General features: G+C 41.9%; 1 protein-coding gene across 1 annotated transcript in view; it reads right to left on the bottom strand.

Annotated features, from left to right (window-relative positions):
• DGKB (diacylglycerol kinase beta) overlaps nt 1-18,374 on the bottom strand; it is a 465,349-nt gene that overhangs the window by 88,620 nt on the left and 358,355 nt on the right. Inside the window, exon 21 of the mRNA XM_054021197.1 lies at nt 15,434-15,629. Within this exon, the coding sequence (XP_053877172.1) occupies nt 15,434-15,629 (196 nt within the window). The remainder of the gene's footprint in view (nt 1-15,433; nt 15,630-18,374) is intronic.

The following is an 18,374-nucleotide window of genomic DNA, read 5'->3' as shown; positions in this document are numbered from 1 at the left end:
TGGAGAGGAAAGGGGGGAAATGATATTTTCATCAAGGACCCCAAGACAACCCTTTCTCTTATGAAGACTGTCATCCTATCTTTAATATCCACATAAAGCAGACAGGATTTTGGTTTTAAGAACTCACCAGATGAAGCACATGGTATACAGATTAGATAGGTCAGCAGGATAAAGGACTGAGTTGTCAACTCCAGCTCTTGTGAAACTGCCGAAAAAAAAGATCAGCCTGCAAAGGTTTACACATTACAATAATGATTTCATTTGAACACTAAGATCTTTTCTGACTTGTCTCCTTCAAGTATGTCCATGATTAAGCATTCTAATGAAGCATGAAAACAGGGATAAAGCTGGAAGGGACAGCTCTTAAAGGGAAAGTTCTAATTTCTAAATAAAATCTCAGCATTCTAAATAAAATTATTAGTTTTGTTACTCTATCCAGTCTCTCTCAGTAAATTCTCCCAAGACCCGTCAAGGAAAAAAACAAACAAACAAAAAAAACCAGGAGAGTCTCAACTGGTATCCAGGCCTAACCTTAATGCAATATTGTACAAGGAATTAACAAACTTTCAAGTTACACCATTAGATGATAATGATGTGGATGTTTTCATTACTGTGCTTTTTGTTCTCATACTCTCTTCCCTCCTCTTCTAACCAGCTTTTTTCTGTCTTTTTCTTCCCTTCTGCACTCTTCTTTACGCATTTTCAGCACTATGCATTTATTGTCCCTGGGTTACTCCTCTCATTACTTACTCTGGGTCCAATTTGGATCAGGGCTCTCCCAAGTTGAGCACATCTGAGTTTTACCAATTTCACCAGATCTTATTTTAAATTTTAAGTTACAAATGTATTTGGAATGTGGTATGTTTGTTGAAGCCCTTTAATTCCTATTTGAGACTGTTGAAAGTAGAAACATATGCACCCATCTTCGGAGATGGGAAAACTGGCTCAAATAAAATTAGAACCAACTAAAATGAACTCAAATCTTTTATGATGTATGAAAAACTCACGTATCTATTTGCCAGTGTATTTGGGGGGGGGGGGGGGGGAGAGCTATTAACATATTTATTTTCTGTTTGTTTAGTATTTTTGCATTCCTGGTTTCACTCAGGGCCAGAAGCGGAAAAACAAACAAACAAACAAACAAATCAAACAACCCATGAGAAACGATGTCCTTATAGTATTTTCAGAACAGCTGAAACTAGGAAATAATTTGACAGATTAATTTGAAATTTTCAAACCAAAAAGATTCAGATAAGCATCTAAATCAATTGGTTGTCTGAGCCAGGCCTTTCAAGCTTTTGGGGTTCATGCAATGATGTAACATATTATATCAATGTTCGCGTATGTGAGAATTAACTGTACAGAAATAAGTTCCACAGGAAGTGTGCAACACCATGAATATCATATACTAGAGGTTTTTATTATTATTATTATTTTTTTAAATACTCAGGGTCCTCAGCACTGAATTTCCAAACAACTAATGATTTGACCACTCTACAGTCAGAGAATGAAGCTAATCCAACAACATCAGTATGCATAGCTCTTCTATGAATTGAGACACTCCATCTGCCATAATCCTTTTTTCAATATTTTTTTACATTAAGGAATAATATGTAATTCTTTGCTTGCTTCAACATTTAATCGATTTAGTCACTGAATTTAAATGATTGGAAATTTTTCTGCTTACTGGAAATTGGATGCCAAGTGTATCATTTACAGTTCTGAAATAGACACTATATTTAGCCAATTTAAAACAAGTTCCTCTAAATTAACCCAAATAACCCAGAAAACTGACTAATAATATTGGTGAAATAGACAACAGCAGGTGTGTCCATTTCTATCAATCTATATAATAAGTGTGTTTTCTAAAGTACCTAGATAGGAGAGTTAAGTCATATATTCAATTATGGTACTTTATGAAGATGTTTGTTGCATGCTAAAGCGATCTTTGTGTCATTTTGTGGCTGAAAAAATAAAAATAAATGTAACAAGTGGAAGAAAGCAGAACTTGATAGTAATAAATATAAACTGAAACTAGGAATTGTAGAAAATTGATAAAGGAATCAAGGGACACAAAGTGAAATCTATGGCCAGCAGAGTGAAGGATTTTTTTTTTTTTTTTTAAAAGTACATTGGGAACAAAAAGAATCCATATTGGTCCATTACTAGATGGAAATGGTAGAATTATCAATTATAATGAAGAAAAGGCAGAAGTGTTCAATAAATATTTCTATTCTGTATTTTGGGAAAAACAGATGATATCAGATTATAGGATACCAGTCTTTTATTCCACTAGAATCTCAGGAGGATGTTAAACAGTAGCTGTTATAACTACACAATTTAAATAAGCAGGTCTCGATAACTTACATTCAAGAGTTTTAAGAGAGCTGGCTGAGGAGCTTGCTGGACCATGAATGCTGATTTTCAGTAATCTTGGAACACTGAGGAAGTTCCAGAAGACTAGAAGAAAGCCAATGTGCCAATATTTTAAAAGAGTAAACAAGATGACTTGAGCAATTATCAGACTGTCAATGCCCTTCAATCCCCATCAAGATGATACAGCACTGATACAAGACTTGATTAATAAAGAATTAAGGAAGGATAATATAATTAATGTCAATCAACATGGATTTATGGAAAGTAGATCCTGTCACACTAACTTGCTATCTTTTTTTGGATGAGATTACAAGTTTGTGTGATAAAAGTAATAGCACTGATGTTATATAATTAGACTTCCGTAAGGCATTTGACCTGGAACCGCATGATGTTTTGATTAAATTGGAAAGATATAAAATTAACACAGTTATCCATATTAAATGGATAAAAAGCTGGCTAACGGATAGGTCTCAACATGTAATTGTAAATGGAGGCTCATCACTGGACATGTGTTTCTAGTGGGGTCCTGCAGGGATTGGTTCTTGGCCCTATGTCATTTCATATTTTTATTAAAGACTTAGAAGAAAACAGAACAATTAATGATAAAGAGGGTCCTACCAAATTCATGGCTGTGAAAAACATATCATGGATCATGAAATCTGGTCTCCCCTGTGAAATCTGGCTATTGTAGGGGCAGGTCGTGGTATTGCCACCCTTATTTCTGCGCTGCCTTCAAAACAGGGTGGTCAGAAAGCAATGGCTTCTCCCAGGCATCCAGCTCTGAAGGCAGTACTGCCACCAGCAGCAGCACAGAAGTGAGGGTGGCATGATATGGGGGGGGGGGGGGAGAGGGTCATTACTTTTTTACTGGGGGGGCAGGGATGACCTATGAGTGGGTGACATGGGTGACTGCCCAGGGCACTATGGTCAGGGGTGGCACTTTGGTCACCCCCAACACACACACAGGCAGCCCAAGGCCCCCTTAATCCCTGAGTGCTGGGGAGGGGTAGGGTTGGTAGAACACCAACTGGGGGCTCCTACTGTGTGCCAGGCTCCAGCTGCTAGTCCCAACCAGGCTGCAGAGGGATGGGACTTCCTCTTCTTCTGCATGGGCCACTCCCAGAGCCAGGTCAGATCCATCTCTGCTGGCAGCACATAAGTAAGGATGGCAATATCATACCATGCCACCCTCACTTCTGCAGTGCTGCTGACAGTGGCACTGCCCTCAGAGCTGGGCTCCTATCCAGCATCTGCCACTCTCTAGCTGCCCCGCTCTGAAGGCAGTGCTGCCACCAGCAGCAGCAGCACAGAAGTAAGGGTGGCAATACCACAACCCCCCTACAATAACCTTGCGCACACACCTCTGCCATAATCCCCTTTTGGACAGGACCTCCATGGTTACAATGCTGTGAAATTTAAGATTTAAATATCTGAAACCATGACATTTAAGATTTTTTAAATCCCGTCACTGTGAAATTTACCAAAGCGGACCGAGAATTTGGTAGGGTCCTAATGATAAGGTTTGCAGATGATACAAAAATTGGGGGAGCGGTAAATAATGAAGAGGACAGACACAGAGTGATCTGGATTGCTTGGTAAGATGGGCACAACCAAAGAATATGTGTTTTAATATGGCTAAATGTAAGATGACTAAATCTATGAACAAAAGAATGTAAGCCATATTTACACAATGAGGACTCTAGCTTGGGAAGCAGTAACTCTGAAAAAGATTTGAGGGTTGTAATCAGCTAAATGAAAGCTCCCAATACAATGCTGTGGTCAACAGTGTTAAAGCATTCCTTGGATACATAACCAGGGGAATTGGAGAGGAGTGGGCATACAGGATTTTACCACTGTATTTGGCACTGGTGCAACCACTGCTGGAATACTGTGTTCAATTCTGGTGTCTACAATTCAGAAGGATGTTCATAAATTGGACAAAGTTCAGAAAAGAGCCATGAGCATGATTAAAAGATTAGAAAACCTGTCTTATAGTGACAGACTTAGGAGCTCAATCTATTTAATTTAACAAAGAGAAGGTAAAGGGGTGACTTGATCACAGTCTATATGTACCTACCTGGGGAACAAATATTTAATAATGGGATCTTGGATCTAGCAGAGAAAGGTATAACATGATCCAGGGGCTGGAAGCTGAAGCTAGACAAATTAAGAATGGAAATAAGGCATACATTTTTTTAGCAGTGAGAGTAATTAAATATTGAAACAACTTTCTGATCCAAAGTCAACATTCTGATTCAAAGCTTGAAATTCAGAGAGCCGTGGCAGCACTGAAAATAGCCATGCAGTAACTTAAAATTTTCCCCCAAAACAAAGCTTGTTGATTAACTAAAGGATATTGTAAAGCCATTAAGTGTTCCAAGCCTACCTTTGAGAATTCCTGCCATTTATCCCCTAGCTCTGTTGGATGCGTTTGTTCTCTTGCCATTCTCATGTTAACTGTACGAAATATTCTTTTTTCTCTTTTTATGGCTTACAGCAGGGCCACCTTACCTGGTCTGGCTTCAGACTAGCTGTTGCCTCATCTTCCCCTAAGTTCAAAGGGCTGATCGCTTGCCTGTGTTCTCCACTACATGTAGGCTGCTGGCCTGTCTCCCTGCCCCATTAAAAATTCACTGCCACACAGAGTCTTTGAGGCTCTTCTCCAGGGCACTATTTTATTAATTCAAACATAAAATAAAAGTAGGTTGCCAGGACCAGAGGCCTTTCACTCTGCTACCCACTTCCTCTACTCCAGAGCTACTCACAGGAGCCAACTTTCCTCCTGCAACCTCTGTCAACTGACCCCTTTAGAGACGGCATGTAACCCCTTCTCATCTGGGTCTGATAACATTGGTCTACAATTTTTGAGAAGTCGTCTGCTTCAGAGATAAAATGTGCTATTTATTATGTATTTTGATGTGCTGAATTCAAATATGACAATTAAAACAACTGATTGGCTACTGTTTCTAAGTTATTTAAGTTTTTACATTTTATGTCTATGTGTATTGTGTAGATAGAATTTTAATCATAAATTTTAAACCTAGGTCTTTTCATGTGTTTATGGTTGCTTTACATGATATTTCACCTGTCCTGTTTATGTAACACTTTAAAAATCAGCAAAAGGGTTATAGAAATAAAATTTATTATGAAACAAAAGACAAAAAACTATTATGTACATAGTTTAGTCCTAGTCAGTGTCTACTCGGCACTTCTTGGCTAGTCTCTTGTATTCATTAAATGGAGCATCTCTTGTCACTGTCCAGCAATAGTCTGCAAGCACTGATGGGCTCCATTTGCCCTGATAGCATTTCTCCATTAAAAAGAACAGGAGTACTCGTGGCACCTTAGAGACTAACAAATTTATTAGAGCATAAGCTTTCGTGGACTACAGCCCACTTCTTCGGATGCATATAGAGTGGAATAAATATTGAGGAGATATATATACACACATACATCAGAGGGGTAGCCGTGTTAGTCTGAATCTGTAAAAAGCAACAGAGAGTCCTGTGGCACCTTTGAGACTAACAGAAGTATTGAGAGCATAAGCTTTCGTGGGTAAGAACCTCACTTCTTCAGATGCCTTGCTCCCAATACTTATGCTCCCAATACTTCAGTTAGTCTTAAAGGTGCCACAGGACCCTCTGTTGCTTTTTACACACATACAGAGAGCATAAACTCAGCTCTGAAACCTGTCATTTCTCCATTGTTGCAATGTCCTGGTGAAATCGCTCGCCATGCTTGTCGCTCACTGCTCCGCAGTTCGGTGGAAAAAAAAATCTAGATGAGAGTGCAAAAAAATGCATCTTTAGTGACATGTTGCAACCAAGGCCTTGAGGAGGTTTTCCACCAACAACCTGTAGTTGTCTGCCTTGTTGTTTCCGAGAAAATTTATTGCCACTAACTGGAAGGCTTTCCATGCCGTCTTTTCCTTGCCATGCAGTGCATGGTCAAATACATCATCTCGAAGAAGTTCACGAATCTGAGGACCAACAAAGACACCTTCCTTTATCTTAGCTTCACTTAACCTTGGAAATTTTCCACGGAGGTACTTGAAAGCTGCTTGTGTTTTGTCAATGGCCTTGACAAAGTTCTTCATCAGACCCAACTTGATGTGTTAGGGTGGTAACAAAATCTTCCTTGATTCAACAAGTGGTGGATGCTGAACACTTTTCCTCCCAGGCTCCAATGACTGTCGGAGTGGCCAATCTTTCTTGTAGTGGGAATCTCTTACACGACTATCCCATTAGCAGAGAAAACAGTAATACTTTGTGTATCCAGTCTGCAGACCAAGCAAGAGAGCAACAACCTTCAAATCGCCACAAAGCTACCACTGATGTTGGTCATAGTTTATGCACCTCAAAAGTTGTTTCATGATGTCATAGGTTTCCTTCATATGGACTGCATGACCGACTGGAATTGATGGCAAAACATTGCCATTATGCAGTAAAACAGCTTTAAGACTAGTCTTCGATGAATCAATGAACAGTCTCCACTCATCTGGATAGTGAATGATGTTGAGGGCTGCCATCACACCATCGATGTTGTTGCAGGCTACAAGATCACCTTCCATGAAGAAGAATGGGACAAGATCCTTTTGACGGTCACGGAACATGGAAACCCTAACATCACCTGCCAGGAGATTCCACTGCTGTAGTCTGGAGCCCAACAGCTCTGCCTTACTCTTGGGTAGTTCCAAATCCCTGACAAGGTCATTCAGTTCACCTTGTGTTATGAGGTGTGGTTCAGAGGAGGACGATGGGAGAAAATGTGGGTCCTGTGACATTGATGGTTCAGGACCAGAAGTTTTATCCTCTTCCTTGTCTGATTCAAGTGAGAATGATTCTGGTGCATCAGGAATCGGCAGTCCTTCTCCGTGGGGTACTCGGCGTATAGCTGATGGAATGTTTGGATAATGCACAATCCACTTTTTCCTTCTTTGACACAACCTTTCCCAACTGGAGGCACCATGCAGAAGTAACAATTGCTGGTATGATCTGTTGGCTCTCTCCAAATCATTGGCACTGCAAAAGGCGTAGATTTCCTTTTCCTGTTCAACCACTGGCGAAGATTTGTTGCACAAGTGTTGCAGCATCTGTGTGGGGCCCACCTCTTGTCCTGATCTCCAATTTTGCAGCCAAAATAAAGGTGATAGGCTTTCTTAACCATAGTGGTTATACTGCGCTTTTGTGATGCAAAAGTCACTTCACCACAAACATAGCAGAAGTTATCTGCACTGTTCACACAAGTACAAGGCAGCTCTGCTCACTTTGGCTAAACAGAAATGTGGCCCTTTGCAAAATCAAACACTGACAAATAAGAGAGCACGGCACTGTATGATTCTAGAGCTGATATAGGGCAATTTGTTCAGCAGAGTGATGTAAGCTTCATTATGATTGCATCATCCATGACTTCTAGGATTAACATGATGCAATTCATAGCATGTATGACGCAATACCAGCTTCAGATTGCATCATTCATTGTTTTGCCTAAAAAGCAAGTACTGTCCAAACCCAGTCATAGATTTATTCATAGATCCAGTCAAAGATGTATTTTAGTCATTTCTGGTTTAAATTGAGATCCCTTCCCTTTATAACTCACTTATCCTCCGCCATTCCCAAGTCAAGGGTCGTATATACTGACCCAATAGCATATCTTGAAAACTAGAGCCAGTCAACAATTTTAAGCATCATTTTCATTCTCAGTGACCCAGAATTAGTAAAGTTTGACTATATTTATTTCACAAGCATTTTGGCTGTAGAGCAGTGTAATCAAACAGGCTGGCCAGCCCCTGGCACCCTGGCCCTTACAGATGCAGACCACCATGTTACATGGCTGCTGTTGAGCTCCCCGGTGGCCTTGTCACTTTCCCTTGTTTCAGCATCTTCCCATTTTTGTGACTGTGAGTATGTTGTCTTGGCAGATGTTGCTCTATTTCTATGGCTTCTGCTTTTCCATCCAGAATCTCATAATAGAGAAAGTACATCAACACAAATTTTCACCCAGAGTTACTGAATCATAGGCCATGAGCATGGTTTATCTGAATGCTGAATTAAGCCATGAACATGCATTGTCTTAAATTTAAGAAGCCTCTGGCTAGTAGCTCACTACAGGTTCTGTCAAGCTGTTCAGTTTGATTTCTCTTTTCTTAACATTTTGTTAAACATCAGTATGCCTGTTGCTGTGCAAGGTGCACAGGAAGAAATGGTCCTATCCTGAAGAGTTTATAATTTAAGACCTTAATCCTGTTAAGATTTATGCTTATAAACTTTGCTCACATAAGCATTCCCATTCAAGTCATTGGGACTCCTCATCTGAATAAAGTTATGTGTGTGTGTGCGTGCACACATGGGGTGCTCATGAGTGTGTTTGAAGGATTGGGCCCCAAGGGTGTGATTCAGTGAGGTGCTTAACATAATCCAGCACCAAATTAGGCTCCCAATAAACTTCAGCAGTTGGGACTGGGCTCCAAATAAGATTCAGCAAACAAAACATATGTATTTTTCCTCACCAAAAGAAAGCTTTGGCAGTGTGAGACATGTTCGGACTCACCCCTGCGGCACCTCCTGCTGGTCGTCCAGGGAATTAGCTCACCAGCCTCTGGAGCACCCTCTGCAGGCTGGTGATCCACCTTGTTGTCTGCACTGGGCCCCTGTGTCCCTCCCAGGATCCCAGTGCCCCTTGCTCTGGGTGCTGCCCCCTGGCAATACCCACACATGCTGGTTCTCCCCTCCTAGGGGAACCTCCACCCACTAACCCCACCTCACCTCAGGATAAGGCCACTGACAGTCACCAACTAGCCCTCACTCTCTGGGGCAGACTACAATATAGGCCACTCATCATTGGCAAGGTTGGGTTTGGACCTGCTGCCTTGGCCTAGTCCTGGGCTGCCCTCTGCAATCCCCAGTACCCCTTAACCTTCTCCTAGGCAGCAGCCTGGGGCTTTCAGGGCTGGAGCTCCACAGCATTTCCCCAGCCCTGCTCCACCCAGGTACTCTGTCTAGCTCCCTGCAACCAGGCCCTTCTCTCTCTGAAGGCAGAAAGAGACTACTGAGTTTCTGGCTCCCAGCCTCTTTATACAGGCCATCTGGGCTCTGATTAGGGTGTGGCCCAGCTGCAGCCACTTCCTCCAATCAGCCAAGGTTTTACCTTGCCCAGCCCCAGCCCTCTGAAGGGCTTTTCCAACCCCTTAGGGTAGGAGCAGGTGTCCACCCCGCTACACAGTGCAATTCCTATAATAATATATTTCTTTCTGTCACAAATACTAAAGAAAACAGGGAAAGGTTTGAGAACTTGATTTAACATTTCTGTCAGGAAGAGAATTTAATATATAATCATTGTGTTATATCACCTAACAGAATTGGTGTATCTTTCATGGAAAATATAGTGTCATAATATAATCTATGTTTTGAGTGAGTGTCATTTGCTAAAAAGCAGGTAGCTCAGTTGTTTACAGTTATATGTCTAAGCTCATATTTTAGTCTACATGCTATAGGTTCACCTTTTCTAAAACATTGATTCTTGGCTTTTATTAATATTTGTGTATATTCATAAAGAAAACTCTTGGCCAAATAATGTTAAAGGATTTTGTTTAAGTTCCAGAAAGAAAGATGGTTCACAGTTACAGCTAAAATGCTGTTCTTGGAATAATCAGTAATGTGTAGACATTTCACAGATCTGTTAATGCCAGAGGATCCGATATAGTAAAATATTGCATATGAAAATTCTGCAAAAGCAAAATGCTCACCAAATCTTCTAGCTGTTCTAGACTGCCAACTAAATCTGTATTTAGGTCTTTAAAAGAAATGGATTTTGCACAAGAGAAACTATAATAATTCTTTCTTAACTCAATCAAGTATTAATAAGCATGTGCATTTCTGCTCTAGAAACTTTTCTTGAAATATGCTATCTTATTTATGCACAATTAATATCTATCTATCTATCTATATATAACAAAGCCAGTTATAAGTAGAAAATATTAGTGTCAAATGTCACTCTCTGACATCCATGCACAACTCCCATAGAAATCAGTGGGAGTTGCACTCATGCACCCAAGTGAAGAAGTTGGCTTTTCAAGTTGTTAAATTTCAATTTATGTTTCATTTATTTTACTAATGGGATTGTTTTGCAAATAAATTGGAGAAAGTCCAGAGGAGGTCAACAAAGATGATAAAAGTTTCAGAAAATCTGACTTTTGAGGAAAGGTTAAAAAAACTGGGCATGTTTAGTCCTGAGGCAAGAAGACTCAGGGAGACCAGTCTTCAGTTATGTTAAAAGATGTTATAAAGAGGATGCTGATCAATTGTTCTCCATGTTCATTGAAGATAAGGCAAGAAGTAATCAGCTTAATCTTCAGCAAGAGAGATTTAGGTTAGATATTAGGAAAAACTTTCTAACTCTAAGGATAATTAAGCACTGAAATAAGCTTTCAAGGGAGGTTGTGGAATCCCCAACACAGGAGGTTTTTAAGAACAGGTTAGACAAGCACTGGTCAGGGATGGTCAAAATATACTTGGTCCTGCCTCAGCACAAGGCGCTAGACTACATGACCTCTTGAGGTTCCTTCCAGCCCTATGTTTCTATGATTTTCCTCTTCTTTCTAGTTAAGGGGCAAATTATAGCCTGGCTAGTATGGTAGCACACAAGAAGTGTAAGGCGATTTTATTGGGACTGTCCCGATATTTGCTCGTTTGTCCCGCATCCCAACCGATGTGCGGTCAGGACACGGGACAAACAAGCAAATTTGCCCTCCCTAAAGAGCTCTCGCCCCCCCACCCCCGACTCCACCCCCTCCTTCCCCCATTGGCTCCCTCCCCAAATCCCCGCCCTGGCCCCGCCTCTTCCCCAAGCATGTGGCATTCCTCCTCCCTCCCAGGCTTGTTGCTGTAATGGCAGCAAGCCTGGAGGGAGGGGGTGGTGGCCAGCTTCCAGTTCCTGGAGCTGGTGAGTACGGGCACCGGGCGGGCAGGGGGGCTGCTCCCCCAGGAGGTAGACGGTGGGGCTCCAGACCCCGGCAGCAGTGGGGAAGAGCGGCTTGGGGCCGTACGAGTGGCCATGTAAAGTTTATCGGCTTGGAGGGGAACCCCGGCCAGCTCCCCGCCCCTGTAGGGGGGTAGCGTCCCCGCCCCGCGCCAGCATGTTGCGCTGGCTGCCGCAGGCCAGGTAAGGAGCTGAGTCGCCCCCTCCCTCCTCGTCCTGGCTCCTCAGCTGAGCCCCCTCCGTCACCCTCCTGGGGGAGCAGCCCCCTTGCCAGCCCCGCTTACCCACCCGGTGCCCCTACTCACCAGCTCCAGGAACTGGAAGTCGGCCACCACCCCCTCCCTCCAGGCTTGCGCCGCATTACAGCTGCAAGCCTGGGAGGGAGGAGGAATGCCGCTCAGCTGAGGAGCTGGGGGAGAGGGGACTCGGCTCCTTACCTGACCTGCGGCGGCCGGCGAGACATGCTGGCGTGGGGCGGGGACGCTACCCCCATACAGGGCAGGGTGAGGAGCCAGCCGGGGTCCCCCTCCCCAGCCGATAAACTTTACGTGGTCACTCATGTGGCTCTGAGCCACTCTCCCCCACCGCTGCCGGGGTCCGGAGCCCCACGCCTCTCACTCCAGCGGCTCCTTCCCTGCGGGGTGGCGGAATGTGCCACATGTGCCCGGGGCCCTGAGGGGGGGCAGGACCGCGGCGCAGCCGGGGCCTGCTAATTCCCCCAGCACCTGCAAAACAGCTTTTTTTTGGGTGGGGTTTTTTTTTTTTTGCTCCCTCCCCCAACCCCCCCAGCGTCCCGATATTTCCTGTTAGTGATCTGGTCACCCTAGGCGACACCTTACTCCCTTATGCCGGCTATCTCCATCACAAGTAGCAACGCAAGAGAGGAAGCAGGCTTCACAGAACAAATACATCCCTCCACCCCATGGGCAGGAGGGGCCAGGAGTAGGTAGAGCTTTGGCTCCTCCCCCTTCAATACAAGAAGTGGTGTTGCTGCATGCATCAGGCCACATATTCTGCCCCAGGCGTAAACTTTGTGCAGTTTAGTCCCACAATCTCTCTCCTGACCTGCTTCAGGGTCAGCAAAGCAACATGATGCCTCTTATTTAGGGCAGATTGCACAGTAACAATCCAGTCTTAAGTGTTGACAGTGTTAATCATTCCAGGATTCAGGCTGTGCGTGCCAAGCTTCAGCCCAATGCTCATTTTTATGGTCATGTTATAAAATCACAAAAGCAGGGATTTCTAATGAAACACAGATTGATCCACAGTTTTAGTGACACAGTTGCATTGCTATTATTTGATAATACTAAAAATGAGCTTTAATACTGCTCAAAAGTCCTAATTAGGAGAATTAGATTTTCAGGAAAATCAGATATATATCCTTATAAAAGCTTTATGTTAGCTAATAGTCTCTATAAAGTGTGGCTGTTTAGTTAGGTCTTGTGATTAGATGCTGTGTTTGGATATAAAACCAGCTGAAAGGATATTTATTCAGACTAAGTAAATAAATGAACAGAGATTAACATGCAGGTGTGTATTTATCTTGGTTCTCAAACCACCCAGTACAAACTTCAGCAGAAGTCTTTAACATTTTGTGAAATGTTTGCTCCAAACTAAAAAATACACAAGCCTTTAAGTAACTAAAATGTATTTTAAGGGATAAAAAAGACACTAATCGAAGAAAAGATGTGACTCAAAGACATATTATTCTGAAGCTAGTAAAGGAATCATATTGTCTGAGAACAGACAGGAAGTCAGCTGTTTTTATAGCTGATTGGTTTAAACTTTTCACTTTACCTAACCAAAGCTCTTTATAAATTCCAAATGTAAAGTCAAAGTACTTCTTCACACACTTCAAAAAACCTGTTGTTTAAAAGAAGCACTTTGAAACTTGAAATACATTTCTTCACCTAACAAATTTGTTTTTTTCCTATCTGGTAACCACTAGGGTTTATCCACTAACTATTTACTTTAGACTTAAATGTTTAAGTTAATACAAGGCTTGGGAAAGGTACTTGATTGATATTGGAAGCAGAGTCACATTGTTTACCCACAGAACAGATACAACACAGCCAATGACTTTCCAAACTACTTCGCACTACCCTGCAACATTCCTGAACACTGACATGGAGGGACCACCTTTAAAGGTAACTAGTGTCCTTCATTCAGTCCTTGATATCTCTGCTGAGACTGCCAACAAGGATGTAAACAAAGTGTAATAATTATTACTGTAACATGGAGACAAGTCCACCAGTCACTAGACTGAAACTGCTATCCTGTTCGATACAGATCTTCAAACAGCTGAGCGGTTACAATAGTTTTCATCCATACCAATTTGAAAGGCATGTGAATCACTGTCCTAGATGTGAAAGGCTCTATATCCCTTTGTTTGTTAGGCTTTGCCTACATTACAGTTGGACCTTACAGTGGCACAGTTGTACTGCTACAGCTGTAAAGTCTCCTGTGTAGCCTCTTTTTGCTGGCAAGAGAGAGTTCTTTGCCACCATAATTAAACCACCCCCAACAAGTGGTCTTAGCTATGTCCGCAAGTGAGCCTCTCCTGCTGGCACAGTGCTGTCCAAACCAGCACTTTTGTCGGTGAAACTTATGTTGGTCGGTGGACCAAGCACAATTTTGATCTTTTTTCTCTTGGTGTTCAAGAACCAAGGGATTCTAGTATTGACAGTAGCAGTAGAAACTCTGTAGTTGGTAGGAAGGTGTGGTAGTGCCATGGACCTGTCCCACCTCCACATGGACTATCAAAGCAGGGCTAAAATGAGGATGGGAGTGAAGGGAATGTGCTGCACCCTGCTAATGGGCATAGCAGAGGCCATTGTTGTGGCCAGTCCCCAAGCAATCCCAGAGTCCTTGTGCCTTCTTCAAAGACAATGCCTCAATAAACTGCTGCCAATACACATTGCCTTCTCATCCCAGGCAGGTAGTGGTTTAAAGCTGCACTATATCCCATACTAGTGTCATGAACAAACAATGACTTAAAAAAAAGTTTAATGCCAGAGTACCAGGTCTGGAAAAAAACCCAGACATTTAGAATCTTTAGAGAAGCAGCAAAAGTAAAAGGATTCAAATAAAATCAGAATGTAAAAATCCTGAGTTTTATCAAGCTTACCAAGAAATACACCTTTTGAATGTTTTAACTCATTGGGGCAAGTGATCTTTCTCTTTGAAAGTGAAAAATACAAAGAAAGCAAAAGAAGAAGTATGTAGCTGATAACTGTAGGCCAATGGACTCATACTGTGGTCTGTAGAACGCTTCCATGTGGTCCGTACCAAATAATATTTTGAGATCAAAATGTTGGAGTGTTATGTGGGGAGGTGGGTTCATGAGAAATTCTCCTTCAGAAAGTGGTCCACAAAATGTAAAACTTGGAGAAAAATTGATTTAAACTTCTTAACTGGTGATATTTAATGTTGTGTTACAATGAAGGCCTTCCAGCTCCCACCAAGTAAAATGGACACTTATTTACTATAATGATTGTCAGAAATAACTATTAATAATAAAATCTTAGGACTGAATCCGGATCTTCTCTATAAAAATGAGTAATGACTAAATGGAAGGGAAAGCTGGCAGGCAAACTGCAGTGCATATAATCAGGGAGTGCAGATGGGATCCAGGTATCGTATGCTACAGTGTGGTAGCAGATCCTCATTATTACCATGATGAGACAACCTCCATGGCCATGGAGGACAAATTCTGTCAGAAAAGGGGCATGTCTGTCCCTGAAACCAAACTGTATGTAGAGTGCCATTCATGAGTAGCTTTTATCTGGCTTCTGTAGTACTAAGCACTTTTTCTACAGACTAGAACAGCAGTGCTCCATGTTGTTGTTTAGTCTGCTTCACATGGGATGTCCTATCTAGGTAAGGTAGGTTTGCACAAAGACCGCAATTATCAGTGTAGATGTGTCTATGGCAGTGCACTGCTGCAGCATTTTTTTTTTTTTTTGGTGTGTTTTTGTTTTTTTAAGCCACTCTTAGTTTCGATAAAGAGGCATATAGCGTTATAGTTTAATAAGTTATTTGACTGTCTAGAACCAGCTATTCATTTTAATCTGAAGATTACCTTGACATGCAACCTTCAATTCCTTGGCATCTGTGACAGTGCTTCTTTTATCCAACCTCTTCTTTTCAGTTCGACGATGGCTACGTCTTTTCTTGGTCTCTCCCCAAAGATTTGATCCACCGTGCATGCTTGGAATGTTCAGAATGGCAATTCCTTCCAGAGAAATATTGATTAAGTCTAGCTGAATTCCATCACACTGATTAGCAAAGGAAACAAAGAAATAAAGAGAGAAGGCAGTAAGACAGAAAGAGAAAATCAGAATGTTCTACCTACCAGTTGTTGTTTTTCCTTCATCATTCCTCCTACTGTCAAATACATATTCCTGTTTAATACTAATATATATATATATATTATCTCTGGAAAGGAATTATGAGCAGAGAAGAAGGGTACAAGGTCCTGGTTCAGGAGGCAGAATGTGGATATGATTACTATTCATCCCCAGGTTGCTTGCTTAAATATGGAACTATTTGGCAGTGAAAGGTTGTTACCTGATGGTTACGCATTGACTGATGTGAAATGTGTTCATGATCTCACTACAGCTCTTACTGGACAAATATCCATACCGCAAAAACTACCTTCACAATAATTGGATCTCCTGTCTGTGCCAGAGAAACACTTTTTTCTATTTTAGGGTTTTATACTGCTGCCCAGCACCATAGTATCTGAGCACTTTCCATGTAAGATCAGTAGCAATAGTGGAAGTCCCGACGTAGACTTCATGGAGTTTCTGACATCTCCACTGCTGTTAATCAAAACCCTTTTCTGAACATTAATTTACTTTTAAAATTTAAATTAACCTTCTAGAGCAGTGTTTCTGAAACTGGGGTCCACGAGGGTACTCCAGGAGGTCTGCGGGCCCAGCTGATCAACTCCTCCCTCTCCCTCCCTCACCTCCTACCCCTCCCTCCCAGAGCCTCCTGCATGCCAGGGAACAGCTGTTCAGCAGCATGCAGGAGGCCCTGGGAGGGAAGGGGAGTAGCGGGGACAGAGTGGAAAGAGGCGGGGAAGAGGCGGGATAGGGGTGGAGTGGGGGTGGGAAGAGGTGGGGCCTTGGGGAAAGGGATGGGGTGGGGCAGGGGCCTGGGTCTGAGTGAGGGGAGGCTTGGGGGGATCCCCAATTTTTTTAAAATCAAAATGGGGGTCCTTGAGTTGCTAAAGTTTGAAAACCGCTATTCTAGAGGACTTTAATTTATCACCACACCTGATGACTAATAGCACACACCCGCTCAGTACTATACAGCAATCAAATCATTGGGAATGAGCCCATATTTGGAGATAAACCAAAGACCTTCTTGACCAGAAGCAAAATGCTATCAGTAGAGCCATAAGGAAACTTCTATTCTGCTTTAAAATCAGTTTCTTCAGTAATATAATAGCTTTCCTTGAAAGTGATATAAGGAGTCCCACTTTGGTTTCTTTGCTATCTCTTTAGGAAAGTTAGTGCTCATGACAGATGCCAGATGGAAAGTCTTAGACAGCAAACTCCCCTGTTTATCCAGAGAACAGGAAACCTATTTAGAACAGGAGTCACTACACACTGCCCTGTTTACATCTCCTAAAGATGAGGTAGATTGAGGGGTGTGAAGATAATTTAGTTTCTGTGCTCATTCAGTCCTTGGCCTCCCAGCTGATACTTCCAATACACATACAAGGTAGTGGTGGTTTTCCAGTACAGACACCTATTCCCTTAGGAATCAGACCGAGACCACTATGCCATTCCACCTACAGCATGAAACTGAACAGCAACCCGATGGAAAACAAACAACTTTTGGTTACTACTACCTGGATTATATTTCCACCCATTACAGGGGCAAAGGCTTCATATCCATTTATTAATTCATTGAGTCCCCCCAAGTCTCCAGGATCCACATTCCCATATTGGCTGAAGTGATTTGCACACTAGCCTCATGCCTCACAACACAACTAAGATGTGTAGGCATCCTGGCATAACCACATGCTTTATTATATATTGCAGTATATATGAATATGTTAGATCCCAGACCTACAATTTACAATATGCTAGTGGATGCTTGCACTTTCATCAAGCCCTTTCAGCGGGGTTCTGCATAGTTACAGGGACCCACGTGTACATTTTAAAATGCAGGATTATGGCCTAAATTTGGAATGTCAATATATAATTACCAGGAAAAAATCTAGAAAAAAAAATGCTTCAGTGAGAGTTCATTGACATCTGATAGCTCACTGCTCTACAGGCCACTGTCATTTTCTTTCTCTGCTTAACATTAAGCCTTTATTAAGGCTTTTACCAAGAAAAAGAGCCCGCTACATATAATTATGATCATCCCTGCCCCAATTGTTCACTTATCCTGTAACTCACCCAAAGCACAAAACCAAACCATACTTAGCGTATACTCCTCTGTCTCTTTCAAATGCTTTTAACAATATTACAAATCTAAAGAAGAGACAAGAGCCATCACAGTAGTAAGGCTTCCTTTTTATATTTTCTCTCCAAAAATTAAAACGTTTAAAGCCATGTATAATATTCAGCGAGGGAAACTGGTAAGATGCAATGACATCTTGAAATGACTTACTTGGCAATTGTGGCAACCAGTGTAACAGAAAGGGCACATTTTTATTGACTTTCAAAAAAAGTTGATGAGTGTCTTCAATGTCATTTTGGAAGAAAACTCATCTATATTTTATATGTATTAAAGATAAAGACGATTTATTTTACTAAAAAATTCTGTTCTGTGTATACTTACTTACTGCTATACATTCCAGATAAACAGATATTAATTTCATAATTAAAAGTAATCTTGTGTAAATACCCTGCAGGCCTCAATGAATCAAACACATACTGTGTGTCAGGCCTCCCACTGTCTTCAAGTGGAATGTACTGGCTGGATAATTAGATAGTACATATTTTTTAACCTTATTTGCATGCATATTATATCTTTTGCACACTGACAAGCAGCAGTAA

This window comes from Malaclemys terrapin, chromosome 2 (assembly GCF_027887155.1).
Source record: "Malaclemys terrapin pileata isolate rMalTer1 chromosome 2, rMalTer1.hap1, whole genome shotgun sequence".
NCBI lineage: Eukaryota > Metazoa > Chordata > Testudines > Emydidae > Malaclemys > Malaclemys terrapin.
This window is presented reverse-complemented; position numbering and strand designations above follow the sequence as displayed.